The following is a 22,118-nucleotide window of genomic DNA, read 5'->3' as shown; positions in this document are numbered from 1 at the left end:
CTTGATATAACTCACAGGAATAGGGAAGGATGATGCAAGAGCAGGCTTCTGATTCCCTGCGGTTTCTGTGGCAGCGGGGGTGACCCCACGACAATCACACCCTTGACTGCCCGTTTCTCTGGTCAGTGGGACTTAGCAGCTGCTGAAGGTCTGGCACTCCTCACTGCAAATCCCTAAACTAAGTGAAACAGAGGGTGGTGGTGTCTCATTAAGAGGTAGCTCATGTAGCCAAGTGCCGGCTTCTCCGAGTTAAGCTGTGGAGTTGCTCCCCGAAAGCATACTGGGAGCCCCTGCACGTACACGATGTCTGCCGGTTCCGTGCGCACAACGAGCTGGGTGCGCTGCCGCTGGGCGCAGGACCGAGCGATACCGCCTTCTGCTTACACGCGGGAGTCCGTTACAGGATCTGCACCGACTGTTCTTATGAGTTATTGTTGTGCTGGCTGTATTTCTTTTTTTTTTACTTAAATATCCATTTTTGTAAAGCATCCATCTGTTACATAAGCCTGTGAGTGATTTACAAATTAAAGCAAAAACAAAACAAATTACTACCAGTAGTACATTACAAAGCAGCCTGCAGCTGGCTTCAGACAGGGTCCTAATTCAATACATGTAAGCAGCGTAAATTAGACTATGTTATTTTATGTTATCTTCAAACAACGCAAGTTTCAGTTAGAAGGAATTAATCCTTGTGGCTTGAGATTAGAAATGTGTGCATATAGGTTGGGTCAGAAGTGACAGCGAGGGCCTGGAGACCAAAACCTGAACTGAGTCTGGTTTTGTCCCAGTAGGAATTACTCAAATGTAGAACCAGTACGGCTGGCTGGAAGTTGTGGAAGATGTACATGTAAGAAGCTTTATGTCACACTCATGGGGAGAGTAGCCAAAGTTAGTTGGATGGGAAAAAAATATAATCTTAGAGCTTTAAAATACGAACCTGGCCTTTAATTGTTTGTGGTGTTGGTGGTTTTTTCTTCCCTCCCCTCGCCTCATTTTGGTTTGGTTTTGTTTCGCTTTGTTTTGTTGTTGTGTGGGGTTTTTTGGTGTTTTGGATGATTTCTACTAGATAGCACTGACTGCCTGTAAAATACTAGTCCATCAGACAGGTAGAAGTGGTTGGGCATAGATATTTAGAGATGTCCACAGTGCTTAAAGGTGTTCAAAGGTGGGGACGTGTCCTGACGAATGCTGCAAACCAGGACAAATATCTGCATCATGGTGTTTCCTTCACCACTGTGTAAATACATGCTAAACATTTTCTGCATAGAGGTGGTTCCTGGGGCTTTCCATCTGGGTCAGCTGGGTAAGATTTTCCATAATTAATTGCTATTGAAGGTCTCATAGTCTTGTAAGGTTTGATTGTGAATGGTCATGTGTGGAGCCTTTCTAAAGGTTTTACAGTTGGATCTAAGGTACTGAAACATATGTGGCATTGACCTTCGTCACTAACTTTGTATCCAGAGAGGTGAAACAGATAAACTGAAATAATAAAACCAGCTCTAATCAAATAAATGTATGCTTTACTACTTGGGGCAAACTGCATTTTCCAGTATGCTCGAAAATGTAAAGGGAGAGAAGAATCAGTCCTCTGAGGACTGAAGATAATAAAATAAAAAAATAATAAGAACTGAAAAAACCAAGAGGTATTTGCAGGCTTCATAATCAAACAAGAGCTAGTGGTTTTTGCAATATGGTGTAGTCCAAAGTGTTCTGTTAAGGTTCTGTAGCTGAGATTCAAGATTTTAAAAGATCAGAGACAGTACAGTGGAGTAGCTTGCAAGACTTTCAAACTGTTTAATGCATGAGGAAGCATTGAAATAATTCTGGTCTGATGGCCTGCAACAGTGCTTGTCGGTTATAGTTACTGTGCTGCTGTTATGTCCAGCATTTGCCCAAAAGGAAAGATGCCAATAAAATGATGCATTCATTATATAAGTATTTTAATATGTTTTTATCAATAAATACTGGAATGGATTGCTTGACATTACATTGCAGAATTTTTAAGTCCTACCTTCAGGCAAATCTCATGCTTACTAGCAAAAATGAAAGTGTGAAATGCTTTTTAATGTATATTTAACAACAGATAGTCTAGCGATTACTGATGTGTATTCTCTCTGGATTTTTCCCTTGCTATCAGAAGGCAATGTTAAGAGACAACATTTTTACACATTTATGCTATCTACATCCATCAGATGCTTACTTTTTACATATTTTTAACTGTCATTTATAACAAGGCTGCAAAAAAGTAGTCTCTTAAGTCTAAACCATACCAAGATTGCAAGCTTACAATCAGTTGCCAGTAATAGTCCAGTTATGCTTAAAACCAGTGCCCCAATTTCTACCTTTCAATGCAAGTTTATAATGAATATGTTTTTCAGTATTGCTGTCATGGGGAAAAAAAAACAGAAAAAAGGAAAAAAAAAAAAGGAGTAAGGTACAAGTATTACGTACTATTTTTAAGACTTTTTGCCTTGCATCAAAATTTCTTGTGAGATGGCCCATGAGTGACTTCAGTCTTATGTCTGCTTATATAAAAGAAGCAAATCTATCAATCCAATAGACTTATTTAGCTCTTTCTTATAGTATCACCATTTAAAAGCAATTAAGGTACAACTTTCTGTATTTTACAATGGAGTGCACAGCAACAGTTCATGTTTTACGCTAATGTATGCTAAACAGTAGCATTGTATATAGATCACTTGTTGTTAAAACGAAAGTGTTGAAAGCTTTTTAGATCACAGAGCCCCGTGGTCTACATTTTGTTTGCTCTGACATTATTAAACTCAATCTGTTTTTCTGACTGTGACTCTCATTACTGTATTTGCATGGCTGGAAAGTTTGCATTTTTGGGTCGTGTTCTATTAACGCTGTTTGCATGTTGTTTTTTGAGTTTAGTGTTTCATGTTCAGGCAGCAGAGCACCTCCTATTGAATTCAATAATTATGCAGAATCAATAAGTTTTTTCTTTGTGTTTGTTGTTTCTTTGATATGGCCTCTAGGATGCTGCAGGCAAGGTGCTGGACCGCTGGGCCATCATGTCCAGGGAAGAAGAGATCATTACCCTTCAGCAGTTTCTGAGATTTGGAGAAACCAAATCCATTGTGGAGCTGATGGCAATTCAAGAAAAAGAAGGGCAGGCTGTGGCTGTGCCGTCTTCAAAGACAGATTCAGATATAAGGACTTTTATTGAAAGCAATAATCGCACCAGGAGCCCAAGTCTCCTTGCTCACCTGGAGAATAGCAACCCTTCCAGCATTCATCATTTTGAAAACATCCCGAATAGCCTTGCATTCTTGCTTCCATTCCAGTACATAAATCCAGTCTCTGCTCCACTGTTGGGGCTGCCTCCAAACGGCCTCCTGCTGGAACAGCCAGCAATGAGGCTCCGTGAACCAAGCCTTACAACGCAAAATGAGTATAATGAAAGCAGTGAATCTGAAGTTTCCCCTACGCCTTTCAAGAATGAGCAAACATCTAGCAGGAACGCTTTGACCAGCATCACAAATGTGGAGCCCAAAACTGAGCCAGCCTGCGTCTCTCCTGTTCAGACGCCTACGCCTGTCAATGATTTATCGAAAACGGAACACACGAAAAGCTCTTTCCGCATTCACAGAATGAGGAGGATGGGGTCAGCCTCCAGGAAAGGAAGAGTGTTTTGCAATGCATGTGGCAAAACTTTCTATGACAAAGGTACCCTTAAAATCCACTACAATGCTGTTCACCTGAAAATCAAACACCGGTGCACTATTGAGGGCTGCAACATGGTGTTCAGCTCTCTCAGAAGCCGCAATCGCCACAGTGCTAACCCCAACCCCCGCCTCCACATGCCTATGCTAAGGAATAACCGTGACAAAGATCTAATTCGTGCTACATCGGGTGCCGCCACTCCAGTCATAGCAAGTACAAAGTCCAACCTAACTTTAACAAGCCCAGGGCGTCCACCAATGGGGTTTACCACTCCCCCTCTAGATCCTGTACTACAGAACCCTCTTCCCAGTCAGCTGGTGTTCCCAGCTTTAAAGACTGTCCAACCTGTTCCTCCTTTTTACAGAAATTTACTTAATCCTGGAGAGATGGTGAGTCCTCCAACCTCACTCCCTACCAGTCCAATAATACCAGCAGTGAGTGGCATGGAGCAGCATCCCCCTCCTCCTTCAGAGTCATCAGTACCTTCAGTGCTGATGCCCACCCCAGAGCCTAATGCTGACCTTGCCCCCAAGAAGAAGCCAAGGAAATCGAGCATGCCAGTTAAAATTGAAAAGGAAGTTATTGATACTGCCGATGAGTTTGATGATGAAGACGAAGAGGTGAATGACAGCAGCACGATGGTGAATGACATTGGTCATGACAATCACTGCCATTCTCAGGAGGAAATGAGCCCAGGCTTGTCCGTAAAAGACTTTTCGAAAAGTGACAGAAGCAGATGCATTTCCAGACCAGACATAAGAAGGGCAGACAGCATGACATCAGAAGACCAGGAGCACGAGAGAGACTATGAAAATGAGTCAGAGTCATCAGAACCTAAACTGTGTGAAGAATCCATGGAAGGTGATGATCGCCTCCATGAACCTGGTGAAAAATCTATGATGCACAGTGACAGACCAGATGAAAACCACAATGACTCTTCCAACCAGGATGTCATTAAGGTGAAGGAAGAGTATACAGACCCTACATACGATATGTTCTACATGAGCCAATATGGACTGTACAATGGAGGCAGTGCCAGTATGGCTGCCCTTCATGAAAGTTTTGCTTCTACATTCAACTACAGCAGCCCTCAGAAGTTCTCCCCAGAAGGTGAAATGTGCTCCAGCCCAGATCCCAAGATCTGCTATGTGTGCAAGAAAAGTTTCAAGAGTTCTTACAGTGTGAAGCTTCACTACAGAAATGTTCATTTAAAAGAGATGCATGTCTGCACAGTGGCTGGCTGTAACGCTGCGTTCCCATCCCGGAGAAGCAGAGACAGGTCAGTAAATATTAATTGATTTTCTACATTATTAAATGTGTTGAATTATGTAGGAATAGGCAGTTTAGGATATATGAAGAAATAGAGAGGTGCACAGTAATGACAAGTGACAATTGTGTTCCCATGACATTGAGAGAGTTTTATCACTTTAAGATTTTCATTGTTGTTTGGCATTCAGAATAGTATATATTGTGCCATCCTCTTAAGTAACTGGCTAGATAATAAATGTTGTTTTTCTTTTCTGTGTGCCTGTGGGCATGCATATTGTACTTCTGTTTATAAGCTGCAGCTTTTATTACATTTATTTTCTTCGCCCTGCAACTTTTAAAACAAGAGAAGCTTCTATTAAATGTATAGTAAATTATATGTAATACAAATACTCCATGCATGCATATCAGATCATAGAATTAGGAAGGAGGGGAGGAGGTGGAAGGATGGTTGGATGAATGGATGGAGAGAGAGAACGGAAAGACTGGAATAAAAGAATGATTTCCATCCCCATAGGGTCATATAAAAGCAAACAGGAAGCATTAGAAGACTATTCTTCTCTTCAGTTTTTAAAACAAGCTGCTATGTTGCAGCAAGAAGAATTAAATATTAGGAAAATAGTCATCTCTTTCTCTAGTAGAACTTACACACCTTTCTATCCACTAGAGTCATTTAGTCTACTTTATCTTCTTTTCTGCATGTGAGCAACCCCCTTCTGCACTGATGGGAATTATGCATACTCAGAGAGGAGAGGCTAGACCCCTACATATTTTTAAGATCAACCATGGTATATTCTGCTGGCCCTTCAGATGACATCATGCCCTAGCTATGCTGCATCAATACTGAAACAGTTGGTCTTAAACAGAAGCAGCTGGTCCTTAAACTCTTAACATTTTGGGTATTTTTTATACACTATTCTTTTTGATTCCTGAGGAAAATGTAATATAAATGGAATTTGTCAAGGTGGTTGGATAACACAGTTATTTCATAGTTGGGGATAAAAGCTCTTGCGTGTGATGATGATCATATAGTCACATAACAAAATCTCTCTGGTTCATGGACTGATGGTGAGATTGGGTCATCTCTTTTCTTCAGTTGTGTTTCATATTTCTTCATTATGTAGTAAAAATTTAGCAGACACAGGAAGGAAATTAAACCTAGCTAAACATTTCACACACAGCACCTTTTTTTTTTTTTTCATTGAAATAGATGTGGTTTGAAAGTGAACATATCATGTCATATAAAATGAAAGCAAGTTAGCATTGAGGATACTGAAGAGCCAAAATTCACTATGTTGATGGAGAGTCCAGTCCACAAATATCTCATGTCTTCTGTTACCATTTATGAAATCCACTAAACAGAAAAATAGGAACATACATAAGAATAGAAGTTCAAAACGGGTAAGAAGTACAATCTAGAAGGATTGCATTTCAGTAGGATGTAACCACTGGACATGAAGCAGGTAAAACTAAATTAAGACTCATTCTTGGGGCATCCTGAAAACTTTTATGAGACTTGAGTTTGACAAGGGAAGCATGTGAGTCAGTGGCATAATCTCCGCTGAGCTTAAATGTATGTAACCCGTTTCAGTTCCTGAAATTGCACAGGTTTTGTTAGTCAAGAATTTGGCTTGGTTGGTCCGTTTCCTCAAATGAATTATAAAAAGGCAGTCATATACTAAGCAAAACAGCTTTGTATTCAGCATTTTGGAGTAAGAAGTGGGTAGCTTTAGGATTTGGAACTTTATGCAATGTATGAAATTTCAGCGGGAAACCACTGATAGATCATGCTAATAATAAAGTTAGCATTTATGTGTTCTAAGAAAGAGGTGACTGAGATGACATACATAAAATATTTCTGAGACAAGAACATTAAAAAAGGGCACATTTTGAAAATATTCTTGAACTATGTAGGATACTCCTATTAAGCTTATCGAAAGCAAGCTATAAAATAAAACTTTGATTCGGCAACTTAAAATGCAGGCTGCATATTTAAAGATAAAATTATTATTTGCATATAATTTTGGGTTGTGTAAGGCACAAGACCATCTTTTTTTATCATTTCACTAGTAACATTCAGAATATGTTTCAGTTATGTGTTGCACTTGGGACAAAAGGAATATGTAAGTCTATTATATCCTTTAATTGCAAAGCTTTAAGAGTGGTTATACACTTCAAAAAATTCAAAGGTGTGGTACAGTTTGTGTGCCCGTTCAGGCTTGATGTTTTTCTAACATTTCTAACATGCTAAGTTCCTTAGCACTTCTGGTTTGCAACAGTTGTGTGGAAATGCCTTGAAAGAACCAAGTAATACTCTCATGGTTCTTGATAATTCTTTCAGATACTTGAGTGAGAAACATCTTCAAGACTTCCCTGGGCTATCCACTCTTATCCAAAAGTGCAGTGTCGAGGAATGTGCAAACATAAAAGCATATGTACGGCATATGAAAGAAAGTAAATGAAAGATTTAGTAAACATTTTAAACACTATTTTCTAACATTTCCTCAAAAAGAAGTGTTTTTTTTAAATAAAGTTAGGAAGAAAAAGTTAATTAATATATTACCTTTTTTTTTAAACTGTTTAATTGCCCTAAAGATTTTTCCATTTGATTTGTTTTTTGTTTTGCTGATACTCCTTTTGAATAGATACATTTATTTTAGAGAGAGCTATTACCTAAGTATACAAAATCTAGCTTTTCAGATATGGAGAGTACCTCAAAAATAACTGGATAAAGAAATTAATAGCATTGCAAAGCGAGAACTTCTTCCAGCCACTTAAATCAATTTCGCTAAAAAACTCAGAAGCATTTTGCTATTAATTGCTGAACAAAAATAAGAAATAGCTACTTAAAGCACACAGTAATTATTCCTGGATAATATTTGTTGTGTATTGCTGTTCCCTTTTGGACACATTATAAAAAGTCTATGTGATTTGCTTACGTTGTGAGTCACATAGTCTTTGTCTAGCTAGAGAAGCTTAGAATTTCTTTGCTTTGAAAATTAAAACTAAATAATTTTTTCAATACTAATGAAATTTCTTCATGAAATCAGAGTTCTAGCTATCCCATAGCTTATAGAGTCCTGTGAAGTTACTATCTTTACTTTTAGTCATTTTATTAATCATATTACTAGTATTGTAGTAATAATATTATTAACCCTATTGTAACTAGTTAAGAGGTCTAAAACTCATAACTCTAGTAATGTTCTAAAAGAAAATAGAAGCTCAGGTGGAGATAAATAACACTGGCTGATCCTTTTTGTTTCCTGTAGAGGCATCTGATACGGCTTAAGACATTTTCCAATGCATTTCCCCCAGTCCTGTACATACACAAAACTCCAGATTGTTGACAGTGCATGTAGCTGTTGTAAAATGGGCTTTGCAAGCATGGGGTTGTGATAGAAACTGCTGGTTACCAGAAGCAGCAGATCATGTCAGGAGCAAATGCAGTGCTGCTTTGACTGAAGGAGGGTTTTTTCTCCATGTCACAGCTGCAACCCTCTGTTGTGGAACGGATCCTGTAGCAATTCGTGTTAAGGGTTGACTAAATCCAGGTTCCTACATCACTTGTGCCAAGGTCAACTCCTGTATAAATATCCTTCTGCCAGAAAGGTTGGAGTATCTTCTGACATCTTTGACTAAACACTGCTATTCCTTGTAGATTAGGGTCAAGATAACCAGAAGATTCAGGAGTCCCACCTCACGTGTTTTTTTCAACACGGGGCAGAGGAAGACAAGGCAGAGTCCTGGCCTTTACTGTCAATGACCCAGTAATTCTGTTTTCCGTTCTAAAAATTAGACAATATTGCTTTTGAATAGCCAAGTTCCACTGAGCCTAGATTTTTTTTAAAAGGGCTTTTTTCTGTCACCTACTGAGCTACAAATAACATCACTCATCAAATCAACCTTACACATACCTACAACTTTGCTCAGCACTATACTTGTGAAAACCAATTTTTCCTCCATTCTTCACCAGCTGCCACTCCCTGAATTAGCTGTTCATCCATTTCTGTTTCTGTATTTACTTCAGCTGTCCTTTCTTCTAAAGGCAAGATGTTCGGGCTACATATTGTTGCAAGAAGGCAATGGAGAGTAAATAGGAAAAGTGATCATATTAAAAGTTATGTCAGTGGTCAGAAGCAGTGTCATAAGCCTCCTTTTGAACAGAAAGACATCTTTTCCATGTAACTTTCTAGGTGGAAATGAGAGAGAAGGGAAGAAGATAAGTTAGTGTGAGAACTGTGCACTTGAATGGGAAGAATTGTCCTTGTAAAGTGAATTCTCTCCTCACTCAGAGGACGTCTGTCCTGTGAGTGAGGAGAAAGGGCCTGTGGCCTCAGTGGTTAGATATCCTTGGGATCTGCTTCCCAGCCTCATCCCTGAGTCCTGCTCCAGCAGATACTGATGTTGCCTTACAAAGACATAGGTGTGGCTGGTCCTTGACACCAGCACTGAGGTACAGGGAAGGATCCTGAGCTGTGGATAAGACATGCAGATGGGAGGAGGGAATAGTTACTTCCTCTTCAAAGAGGACAGCGATGCCAGAGTTTCATCTAAGAGTCTGTGTTGGAGAGCAGATGCAGAGGTGAAGGTCTGGAAGGTGAAGTTGATAGCAGTTGGCTTCATTTCTGGCTCTTACCTTTAAGAGCCAAGAATTTTGTGGTCAAAACCACTGATGAAGCAGGAGGTGGGTGGACCTTCTGCCTTCAGTAAGTCTGGTTGAGAAGCTACTGTCAGATCTCAAGGAGAAATACAGCTATCTTCTCTGTCTGCCTTAGTGTATGCTAAGTCCCCATTTCACCTCAGTACTATTAAAATAAATAAAATAAATAAAAATACTCAGGCACTATTAAAATCTGTGTTTCTTAAGCTAGGACACAGCAGTAGTAACAATACGTTTTCCTTTCTCTCAATGTATGCAAAATAAATTAATTCTCAGTGTACCTGTTCAGAGAAACAAAGCAAAAACTTTCTGCTACTAAAGTAGGACTATTAATCGCTCAGGTTTGTCTTTAAGTTTTCTAACAAAGTGAGCATGTGTGTGTGTTCCACAAGATGGGGAAAGGTGATTGAGCCCCATGAATAAATTTAAAAACAAAATAATATCTGCTCAGGGTGACTTATAAATAAATATGAGGCAACTATTGGTGCCAAGTGTGATCATGCCACTTGATTGCTAGTTAAATCAGTTCAGATTTAAACATGTAAACTCCTTGATTTGTATGGAGCAAGACATCTGTAGGTGATTTATTAAAACCTGCTGATGTCTCCAGAACTAATTTTGTGCAGATATAGGCCTCTGGGTAGCTGTATTGAAAAAGCAGAGACATAGTTTTTGTCTGGTTACCTGACTTCCAGCTCTGTACAGGTGTATTTGAATAAATTAACATCAGTTACCTATGATGAGCCACTGCATACATTATCGAGGGAGGTGAAGATGTGAGAAAACTGCTACCTGCCTCCTGTTATCACTTCCTTGACACAACAGCACCCATCTTTTCATCATCCTACTATGCTTGGAATCTTCTACAGATAACTTCTTAGAGAATTATTCTCTATAAGTGCACTCAAGTCTAGGAACAGATAGGTCCAAGTAGTAAGATATTTCACACCATGTATTTCCCCTAATATAATTAGCTGTCATATACATCTTTAATTTCCTCCAATAAGAACAAGGAAATCAGTTTTTAAGACTTTACTTGTTTGATGAACCATTTGTCAAGAGCCAAAAGGGCTATTTTATAAATTTTTAAAAATATAAACTTATTTACACCTACACTACTGTTTCTGGACATGGTGCAGCTCATGAAGAGACTAGCTGCATATCCAATAAAATTGTATGAGCCATTAGGTTTTCTCTTGCAGAGTCACTAAGATGTGTGTCATTGCTAATGTTCACGTAACTCTTCCTTACCCAAGAGAACCTGGGTCGTAAAGAAACATTTTGTGCCAACCCTAACACAGAGCTAACCTCTTCCATGAGTAGTCATGTTGAACACAGACTGCCTGTCATATTGCATACTCACCAATGTGAACAAGGGAAGCCGAATTAAAACCAGAATGCGTAGAACTAATTTCTTCATAATTTTTTTTTTTTTTAATTTAAAAGAAAAGAAATAAATTATAACAAGTCCTAAACAGGCTACTTATGTAAGCAAAGATTACAGGATCAGCTCTGGCATGGAGGGAGGTCTTTTCCAATTACACATACCCATTTGTTTTGAGTTTGAGTTGGAGGTGGTGGTTGTTTTTTAAAACAATCTGCTGCCTTCATTACCTTGTTCTCTTTTAGTACACAAAACGGTATCACTTTGAGAGGGAGAGTACAGTTTCTTGTGCGGTACAAGAAATCTCATTATTGCGTGAACTTTCAAAATCAGTCAAGGACTTTTCAGTGACCTGAAAAGTTTATTTAAATAAACTGCAACACCAGAATAGGTGGTAAGCATAAGTAAAGCATTGAAAATACTAGCCAAAAGCAAAACATTCACTGAGCAATATTTTCCCCTGGTATGTGTTGTGACAAATAGTGTAAATGTTTAATTTGTTTTGTCCAAGTTTCCTGAACAGGTTCTGCGTGTTTTATGTTCAGTGAAAGAGATTATTTGGGAAGACAGGACTGGGAAGATGAATACTTCATTCATAATATCCTGGTTGCCCCTAGGTGCCTAGGAAATAAGGAAGAACCAAAACTCTTCTCCAGAGACTGGGAAAAAATTGAGTATTTTCCACTTACCTGAGTAAATGTAAAGCTGTTCCTGTATACAGAGGCATCCCATCTTCCCTAGAGTCTTTCGGAAGTGGGGTAAACAAAACATCTACCTGTGTTAGTTCCTGCAGAGAAAGGCTCTAGCTGTTCTTTTAAACTTTACAACAGAAGACTGTAAGATTTCTGCTGCAGTGAGGGAAGCTATACTTCACAGATACAAGTTCGCACCAGGGCACTACTCCCAAAAGACTGTATGCATGAAACTGGAAGAAGACACTACACCCTGAGAGATGTAGTACTCCCCAGTATTCTGGGGAGAAATAATGAAAAGGGAAAGAAGACACATCTGTGGCAGGAATAGCTGTACATTTATTACGCTTTGGAGTTACAGCTCTCGATGAAGGAGAGGGACACTAAGTGGGCAGGTAAATGCCATCATATATATATACATGCCACATTCATTCTTCAGCTGTGCTTGTTTGTCTGAAAAGAGAAACTGCCACCTGAAGAAGCAAACTTTACATCAGATCTTATGGCCTAGCCAGAGATTACTTGTAGATCTTCTCCCCTTAATGACGATGATGCACCTCCCCCTAGATTTGAACTGTTTCGTTCATTACAACATGAACTGAGTGACTGTGCGGGGGCATATCCAAATGAAAGTTGAGTTTACCTGAAAGTAAGAAAACTAGTGAGGCAAGTCCTAGAAATGACCTAGAAAAAAAATAACCCAGAAGGGGAAAAAAATTACCAGTTGTAGATTATTCCAAATAGCTACAACATGGTTTTGGAGGTTAGTTTGCCAGTCCTCTCAGTATATCTAGACAGAGGTAGACGTTGTCCACAGTTGGCCTCATCCCAAAGATACAGTCATTCCTAGGGTTTGTGAGGTTACGGGCTATTTTTTGAAGTAGAATTATGTAGCAGGCAATTAGTATAGTAAAACAAAGCTCATTTGGGTTCCTATTCCATTGCTTTTTGACAAGATAGCTCTTGGCTAGTGGACCCAGATAGATTGGTTATGAATTACAGGGAGCCTTTTCTGTAGCCACCAATGTCTGAGGCACTGGCATGAAGGCAGATTTGCAATGAACAGGTGAGACCGGGGTGTTTTATACTGGAATATGTCCTAATAAAAAAATATGTCCTACTCAAAAATATTTGGCAATTTGTGGGCCCTTGGGAAAAGAAAAACCAAACCCCAACCTCTGTAAATCTGGGTCATCTTTTAATGGTTATACAAGTTGCTAGTGGTTAGCAAAATATGACAGGGAGTAATAGCAACTTCATAAAGTAGAGCCTATAATTGTGGAATTACACTGTGCAGCTAGAAACAGTTAAGGGGAAAGGTAACCAGACCCATGACTACTTGTTTAAGGGCAATCCTGAAGGAAGAGGTGCGGAGTTACCAATGAGGGTTAAATACTTGACAGTGTCAAGGAGGGACTATGTACTGTGTAGGCACTGCAAGTGCACTGCAAGACACTGTGCATGGCTTTTCACTACCCCTTAATCCTGACCTGCAGTACTCACAGTCTTCTGTCCTTTGCCTCTCTTCAGGCAAGATGGCCAGCTGTGCCCACACATCATGTACCAGTGTTCATGATACTATGCTGTAGGTACTACAGCAGAAGGCACTCATTCACGTCCGGCAGGCTATACATAAAATGTTCCCAGTAGCACTAGAGATACCTTGGATGGTCTGCCAGGACCTGAGGTAACACAGGAATATCAGTTGTGGGTCTTTGACCTTCTAATGACAAACACTGGATATTTCCTGACGGAAGTTTTGAGCCCACCACTTCTAAAGAAAATCTAAGGCTTTTAGTTGTGCTTCCTACTTCCCAGCAACATCTTTTAAATGAGCAGTCTGCCTTGTGCTAAGCAAGATTTTCTTTTTTCTTTTTTCTTTTTTTTTAATTAAGAGTTCATTTCGCATTTAAGCTTGCCCTAAAAAGCATTACTTAAAAAGACCTGTCTAAGAAATAATTTAACATTTTTGCCATAAGGCACCTGCGAGCTTCATATAAATGGATCTGGAAGAGAAATGAAAGAGTTTTATATTTGCCAAAAATGTACACTGTCATAAAAAAGAAAGGATTGCAGGACTTTGTTGGCACTGTGTATAAATGTAAAGTGGTTCGTTTTGTATGGGGGAGCGCAGGGAGAGAGAAAGAAAGGATGGGATTATAATAAGAAGATATTTTTTGTTGTCACTTTGTTTTTGCTTTTTTTTTGGAAGAGAAAGGGAAAAAAAAAAGCCCTAAGCTCTATGTCTGTGTCAAACTATATGAGTCTGAAACATAAGCTGTAAATTATAAGTTTTATAAGTTGTTATTTCCAATGTTACTGATTTTGATGCTAGTGCTTTACAAACTTTATTGCTTATTTTATTAACTAGGGAAAAGTGTTGCCCGCTTCCAGTTCAATAGATTTTTTTCCTTTCTCTCCCTCTTCCTCCCTCCCTCTCGCCTTTTCTTTGTTATGCCAAAATAAAAAAGCAATTACACTTCAGTTTAAAAATACAAATGGGACATAGTTAATTTTGTTGCCCATAAATCTTACAATGTACTTTTGTGTTTAATGCACAAAATATGGAAATAAAAACAGCCCAAACATACATATGTGTGTGTGTCTGCAGATGCATGTACTGAAAGACAGACCTATATATAGCTGTGTTGGTAGATAAAGATCTAAAAATACAATGGATAGAAAGAGAACTTGGATTCCCACTCAGAGAAGGTAAATGAGCCCTTGTTTCAAGAAGAAGATGCACGCAGATGATATATTATGCAAGACTGAGAATCAAGATTTCATGAGGGGAGGAGGCAGGCCCTGCAGGAAGGATAACAGATCCTGTGCTGGACGTCTCTCAGGTCTGATAGCCAGATAGGGGAGCAGCACTAATTCTGCAGCCTTTTTAGTCTGTTCTGTCACAGAAGGGGCACTGCTGGGTCAGTCAGCTCACTAGTAATTGTGTTTTACAGACTTCTAAAGCAATTGGCTCAGTCAGTCCCAATTCAATAAAAGTGGAGAGCGAGAGTGAGAGCACTTTTGTTCTATTTTTTACTTGAAATTATTTCATTCAGCAGTCTGTCTTTTTTATTACCAGGATTTGACATTAGCACTCCAAGCTATATTAGCATCCATTTCAGCAGTTCAGTAATGGTATTAAAAAAACACTTAACTTCAACGGTGAATGGTTGTATGACAGTACCATAAAAATCCACATTAAAAAAAAACTTATGTATTTGTCCCTGCAAATTATTTTTCACTTGTTTAACCACTTCAAAACTACACTCTCTTGACTGGTGTTTGCAAGAGCTCTAGCAGCAGGGAAGGCTTGTGAAGGAGCTGAGAAGCAACTGCAGCAACAATGGCATAAAGGGAGAAATGAAGAAGAAAAATGTAGTAGGAACATGCAAGCAGACATACATGCACAAGAAAGACCTCTCATTTTGGGTGGGTGCCTGTCATTCATCAACTGAAGTAAGATTGTAAACTCAAATCACTCAAGGTAAAATCTTTGGCATCTTCTACATTTCTGGGATTTAATTTTGAACCCAACACTCTCCAAGCTTGGGACGGCAGCCTAACTATCTTGGCACTGCAGCACAGTCATAAATGACTGCATTAGGTTCTAAATTTTGATTAAACATTCTGTAATTAATCAATGGTAGACATGAAGCAGTTGGCAAGGTCCAGAGCTGCAAAATGTTTAAGACATAAAACATTACAAAGTAATTAGAATGTGCTCCTTCAAGAGAAGGATTGCCTTCAATAAAGAGGTAAATGATAGCATCATGTTTATTGTGGACGTAGGCAGCCAGTGCAATATGATAAACTGCAGGAGATACACATATCAGTAATCATCCACATTATTAGTGTCATTAATCATAATTCTAAAAATATGACAGCAGCAGCCAACTTTTTGACCAATTTTGCCTCTGCCTGTTGGCCGTTATAACTTCACTAATAGACTGCAGAGCTCCTGTGCGTGGCAGTTTGCATTGAGAATGGAAGGTTAATTATATTTGAGCTGCTGATTCCTTCTCTCCTTGGAAAAGACTGAGCACTTTGACAATCCCAGGAGCTCACTGCTGTTAAACCAGTAAAAGTACTTTATTGAAATTTTCTTTGTTGGTCAGGAATGAGTAGATGTTTCAAATGAGATATAAGCGCCAGGCTGGGACAGCCACTAATGTTTCTTCCAAAATAATCCTTGGACAGCCAGCTGAACTCATACTTCCCTTAGATATCTTTGCACAGTCTCTTGTGGATGGGTAAAAAGTTGAGAATTTAATAACTGCTGACAATAGTATGTATGGAAGAATCTCGGAGGATTGAAATTACTGAGGAGTTGGGGCATCAGTGAAGGGAGGTTATAGGATAATCAGCTATCAGTTGACCTGAAAGGGGTACTTATTTACTAACGTAAAATTACTAATAGAGGAACCCTGTTGAAGTACCACATCATGTTTGGTTTTATAGTTCCTCTGGTATTATATAAATAAACCCAGCATTTTTAGACAAACAAAGTAGTGGGAATGAGAATTACCATTACGTTGTGACCAAAAGAAGTGGTTTACATATTTGCTATGGAAGCTGAAATTGTACAAAACTATCCCTGGATATGAGAGTTTATTATGAATTGGAACTTATAATGCAATTAGTGAAGAGTCTATGAACCTTCTAAGCAAATCATGTGCAACATGTTGCTCTGCATCAATATCTGGGAGAAAAGAATCGGTTTCAAAGCAGAATTGGGGGAAGCTAGCTGTTCTGACTGCTCTTTATCTTTTTTGCATGTACTGAAACTTGAAACTTAGTAAAATTCGTGAGTGGGATGCTGAAATGAGGGGACTGTTTGCGTAAAATCTTGCAAAATTATCACATTTTACATGGCTGTTGTAACAGTAAAATGAAACGAAGGGTGAAAACTACTGATTGCAAAACTTGGCTTATATAATATTTAGGTGATTTAGGGTTGAAAAAAAATCTTAATTCATGCAGTTTGGCAACAGATTCTCCCTGGATGTTGGCTCAGTATTTCTTAAGGGGAGATACACCTTGTGTGAAGGACCAGCAAAATACTTCAACACACAGGAGAAAAGGACCTAATGCATGACTGCTGTGCAGGGCCAAGTGTGAGTCGCCTGCACATGGGTGAACTTTTCTGTAGAGCATGTTGAAACAACTTATGGCAGTTGGACTGATTGTCAATGATGCTGAGCACCAAGTCATTTCCATCAAAGGACTTTGTTGTACATATGATGACCGTTCTCATACATGTAACTTTGCTACACTGAGTTAGTTTACTTAGGAACTATTCCGTCAGATAAATGTTTTTATTCTAAACTTTCTCAACCAGTCCGGATATTAGACAAGAGTGCTGGCTATTTTGTAATGAGTCTGTTTTGCTTCCAGGCAGCTAGTAAAGTGAGAGGTTGAAGTGTTGCAACACAATTTTGATCACTTCTGAGTAACTTTGGCAGGTACGCCAGTGGTTGTGCTTTTTGTTTGTAATATCTTTTGATCTTTAATGGACAACAATAGTAATATATTAAGAGTGCGACATGACCTCGATGCTTCTGAGCAAACACAGCTGTTGTGAAAGTGTAATTCTGTTCACACCGTAAGGACCGTCTCAGTAAACACCTCAACAGGTATGTACTGAATTATTGGGCCTTTCAAGAATCCTGAACCTGTCAGATTTTACATTAAAAATTCTTTGGTAACAAACATTGCCATCTGATATCAGTTCCACGTTTAGCCTGAGTATTTGCTCAGACAGTTGGCTGTCCTGCTTCCCCAAATGCCATCTCGGCATTAACATTTTTTATGCATTCCACGGTGATGACAAATTGTTTTCTGACTCAAACTGTGGATTAAGTATGCAAAAGGCATGTTTGCCACTGCCAACAAACCAATAATTCTCACTAACATCTTCAGAGTTACAACATTTATAAAGTTGCAAAGTGGAGTAAACAAACCATCTGTTTGGCTTTACCATATATGTCATGCTCTCTTATTAGCATATTACGATTCATTTAGTAAACAAATTTGGTGATTTCGTTCATGTCAAAGTTAGAGGGAGCTTGAAGATGATTAACATTCCTGGGACAGGCACATTAATACATTGCTTCCTCTGCAAAGTTAAATGGCTTCTCAGGAGAATCACCCCTTGTTGACAAGATGAGACTGTCAATTTTGTTTGCCTGCCACATTAGGGGCCGTAAGGGGATGGGAAGCTCTGAGAAAGAGGAGCAGTGTAGGCAGCATAATTCACTGCGAATTGAAAAAAGAAGTCTAATTCTGATAAATGGTCGACCCCAATACATCCTACCTGTTATTACAACAGACGTGCCGTATCTGTGCAGTAAATTAGTTAAACCCCTGAAGAGTTTGATGGGAGCTTATCTTCAAGTGAATAATTTGAGTGTAGAGGGAGCTGTCTTCGTGACCAGTGTGAGTGATTTGTTTCATATTGAAAGGGATTGAAATGACTGGGCTCCACATCTTTAATTTGCAAGAACTTGCTTGTCCTTTATTTCCTGCATTTAATAAGCACTGTTTTTTTACTTTTTTTAATAGGTGCTGAACTGTATTTTACCTTTTGGATTTTCTTCCTATGAAAGGTTAATATTTTTCAGATTCTACACAATTTAAAGCCTCAAGAACTGATGTTATTACCCAAACTGTTCATGTAGAAATGCCATGGTTTCATTGGGTAGTATAGTATTTTGTCTTCATTCATTGTTCTAGCCCTTATCCCTACTTTTCCCCGTACATTTAGAGGCGAACTAAATATGATCAAATATGTGGAAGCACTAGCATACAAACTGAAACCTTGGCCCTGTTCAGATAAATGTGAATTTTATAATTTAGGTCAGATCAGGATTTCAAACCTGTATTGTCTTTGCTTAGATTTATGGATTTTTTTTCCTTTTAATTGAAAAAAGAAAAAAAAACCGGTATCAAAGACTGCTGAGAGAGTGGCAAAATTAGAACAGTAATGTCTTTAACACTTTCCATTACTAATTAAATTCCAGGAACTGTTTTATTGTTGATTTTCTTAAGTAAATGGGGGAAATGATTGCTGCTTCCTTCTCGAATGAAGAAATATCAGAATTAAGGCCATATCTTTTCTCATAAATATGTACACTGTTATATTTAGCCAGAGTCTTACTTTCTGGTTCTTTGATTTTAGCTGCATGAAACTCAGCAATTTCAGTCTGCAGAGATTCTGAGAAAGCATAAATTTCTGGGTTTACTCTCTGTTATATTCACATATTCTGAGTCTTTCTATGAGGCTCAGGCTTAAATAAGCAGGAAAAGAACATGAAATTGAGGTAAGACCACAATACTTTGCCCTACTAGCAAATTTTGTTAGCGATTAAAATCATGCGAAATTTTTAAACAAAACCATAAATCTTATTGACAGTCTTTGAGATGAAGAGAAACAAAGAGAACTTTGCTTTAACGTTTCATTATAGGTAAAAACATAGGCTGAATACTGAGCTGAAGATAGGTGTGGAAAAAGTCTCATGGAAGCAATAATGAAAGTTTCATTGTTTATAATATTTTAAACCAGATCAAGAGAGCTTAGTTTTAAACTAAGTATAGCAAGAGGATAGCTTGTATGGGGCCTGTACAACATGAGTAGTTGCTTCTGTATACAGCTTTAATAAGAGGTTTGCCAATCTGTACGTAAACCACCAGACAAATGTGTCCTGGCCTTTGATTTTGTAATAGATCCTCCTTCAAACTGCTGAAGATTGTGTGTTTTTAGGTTTCATAACCCAATATTAGCTTCTGTCTTTTTTTAAAAAAAATAAATCTACTATTACTTGGAAAGAATGGAATTTAATAGAAAATAATTTAATGTTGACTTTTAATGCATTAAGTGTCCAAATATAATTTTATTGTATTACTTAATGCTGGGTTCACTTGCTGTATCTTAAAGCAAAGCTGATCAAAGACTGATGGCCCCTTGCTGTGACCTCCTATCTGTGATTTCTTTGCAGTGTTAGAGTGATAGAGATGGGTGGTATTACTTTGGCAAATCATGTATTTGCCAGAAAATGCATTTTCAGAACATTTGAAGATTGTTTTATTTGGAAACAGTAAGAAAGGATGTGGTGGGATACAACTGGAAATGTTGAAATTATTCATTTCAGAATTTTAATGAACAATACAGTGTGCTTTGATGTTTGAGTGAGATTTTCATCAGGGAACTTTGTCACTTACAGTCAGCCAAGGATGAGCAAGGGGGCAATAGCTAGGACATTTAACTGGGACATCGTTTGGCTTGGCCTTTCTGTCTGACTGCATCAGGGACTAGAAAATGGGTTTCCTTAGTCCCTTACTGACTGCCCTAACAATTATGCTGTTGTTTCATTCTCACTCTCTTTTTCTCTCAGCCCCATAATATTTAAGTGTAATTGTATTTTTCTCTTGCTAAAAAATTAAGAAAATAATGCTTTATGTTCATTTTCAACAGCCTGCCCTGCCCTGAACTGTGAACAACACATTGAACCCAATTTTTCATTAAGTTGGTTTTGTGCTCTGCATAATAGCTGAATTTAAATAAACAGAGTATTCTTTATCATCCAAATTCCCTAACTCTGCTGTGTGCATCAGAGATGAGGTTTGTCCTAGTGCAGCTAGGACTGCAGCCATGGGTGCATCCAAAGTTGGCTTTGAGTCATGCATAGAATTCATGCCAATTTCTATGCCAGGACAAATTCTACTCTCTGATAAATTTCTCCTCACTCACTTCAAAAAGAAATAAAAAGACTGACTAAATAAAAATAAACTAAAATAAAGCAGCCATTACATTTTTCTTTCCAACAAATGGATAGTAAATTAACAAAATCAGATTCATTGACAAGTGTAGAAAGAAACTGCTGAAGAGAACCCAGTCTGGATTTATGAGCTGTGTAAATGGCATGTGCGTTTAATTGACCATATTTCCTAGGCTTATAATCTCCTTTCTTCTGTTGATGCATAGTGCATCTTTCACTAGGGGAGCTTGCTAGTAGTAGGTGGGGTGGAACCGACAATGAATTCTAATTATGGAAGAACAGTTCCATGAACTTCACAAGGGAAGGAAAGTACTACCACCAGTGGGATCATGCCCACAGCCAGAGAACTGCTGTAGTTGCTGTAGCACTCTGCATTGCGCTGCTACCGAAACTCCTGTCTGAAAGGGCGGTGGTGAATTGGGAGGTGAGAGACCCTTGCTGCTTCACCACGACCATAGATTTCATGTGTATCATCGTTATCATTAACATCCTTACAGCAGCACTGATCCATTCTTAAGACCATAGAATTCAAAGGCTGAATTCATTCTGGTGAGGACTTTCCACACACTTTTGCCCAACATATGTCTAATTCATGAATAGTAACTTGAAAGAAGCACGTTAATCATGTGGAAAAATCAGGCATTCTGGGCCTTCTAAAATAAAAAAGACTTTGATAAAACTTCCTTGCCACAACAAGCTACATCTCAAAACATCTTGGAAGAATACTCTCTCTAGTTTTTAAGGGTACATGACATGTGGTACAGCATTAAACATATGTTTGGACATTCTTTGGCACACATAGTGTTTTAAATTCTCAGAACTAATCCTCTTCACCATTCCGTGTTGCTTAGGATGGGATAGATCTGGTAACTGGAGCTAAGTGAGATATGCCTTTAGTTAAGCTCTTTCGACGTCCTATTTCTGCCTGGAAGACTTCATTCACCACTTGTCTTTACGCAACATTTCCATTGCCAGGGTCAAATGTCATGTTGGTAGTTGATGTACAAATAAGCAGTCTGAGAAGTCCAGAGTTATTGAAAGGATTTTATTAGGTCAAATATTTTATGTTTTGTATACATATGTATAGCTCTACCATACATTTAGGTTCTTCAAGGTTTTTTCCCTGCAGATACAGCAGCAACTGCAGTGCAAAGACCAGAGATGGCCTTAAATTAGCTATCTATCTCAGATATGAGGAATAATGGAGCCATGGCAAGCTGAAGCTCAGCTGGTTTTGGCATATCTTGGTTTGCAATTTTCCGCCTGATGGCAGTGTTCATGCAGTGGCATAAATCACTCCGCCCAAGCTGTGCCTCAGTTTTCTCAGGGAACATTGTTTACACATAGCTGGGAGCAGTATTCAGGGGAGGAAGGGGTAGGTGTATTGTAAATCACATCAGGGAACAGAACAGCTGAAGCAAGAAACTGCAGGTGCCATGGGGAGGAGCAGATGAACAGCCGACAAGGTGGCTAGCACTGGCAGAGGGCTGGTAGAGGACTTGATAGGATTTGGCAGTGACAAAGCAGGGGAGAAAGAGTTGGATTAGGATAGAATACTTCAATTTGGTATGGAGAAGAGGGTCTGGGAACTACTAGAGCAATTTAAGATGGCTAAATCAGTACATTTTCCAAGGAAAAAAGCAAGGAAGATA

The 22,118-nt window shown here is 38.7% G+C and overlaps 1 protein-coding gene across 1 annotated transcript in view; it reads left to right on the top strand.

Moving 5' to 3' along the window:
• BNC2 (basonuclin zinc finger protein 2) overlaps positions 1 to 22,118 on the top strand; it is a gene marked incomplete at its 5' end in the record, with an annotated part of 234,756 nt that overhangs the window by 207,455 nt on the left and 5,183 nt on the right. Inside the window, 1 exon segment of the mRNA XM_082012945.1 lies at positions 3,000 to 4,966. Coding sequence (XP_081869071.1) covers positions 3,000 to 4,966 — 1,967 coding nt within the window.

This window comes from Phaethon aethereus (assembly GCF_964289735.1).
Source record: "Phaethon aethereus genome assembly, chromosome: Z".
NCBI classification, from domain to species: domain Eukaryota; kingdom Metazoa; phylum Chordata; class Aves; order Phaethontiformes; family Phaethontidae; genus Phaethon; species Phaethon aethereus.
Note: the sequence above shows the minus strand (reverse complement) of the source record. Positions and strands in the feature narration are given on the sequence as shown.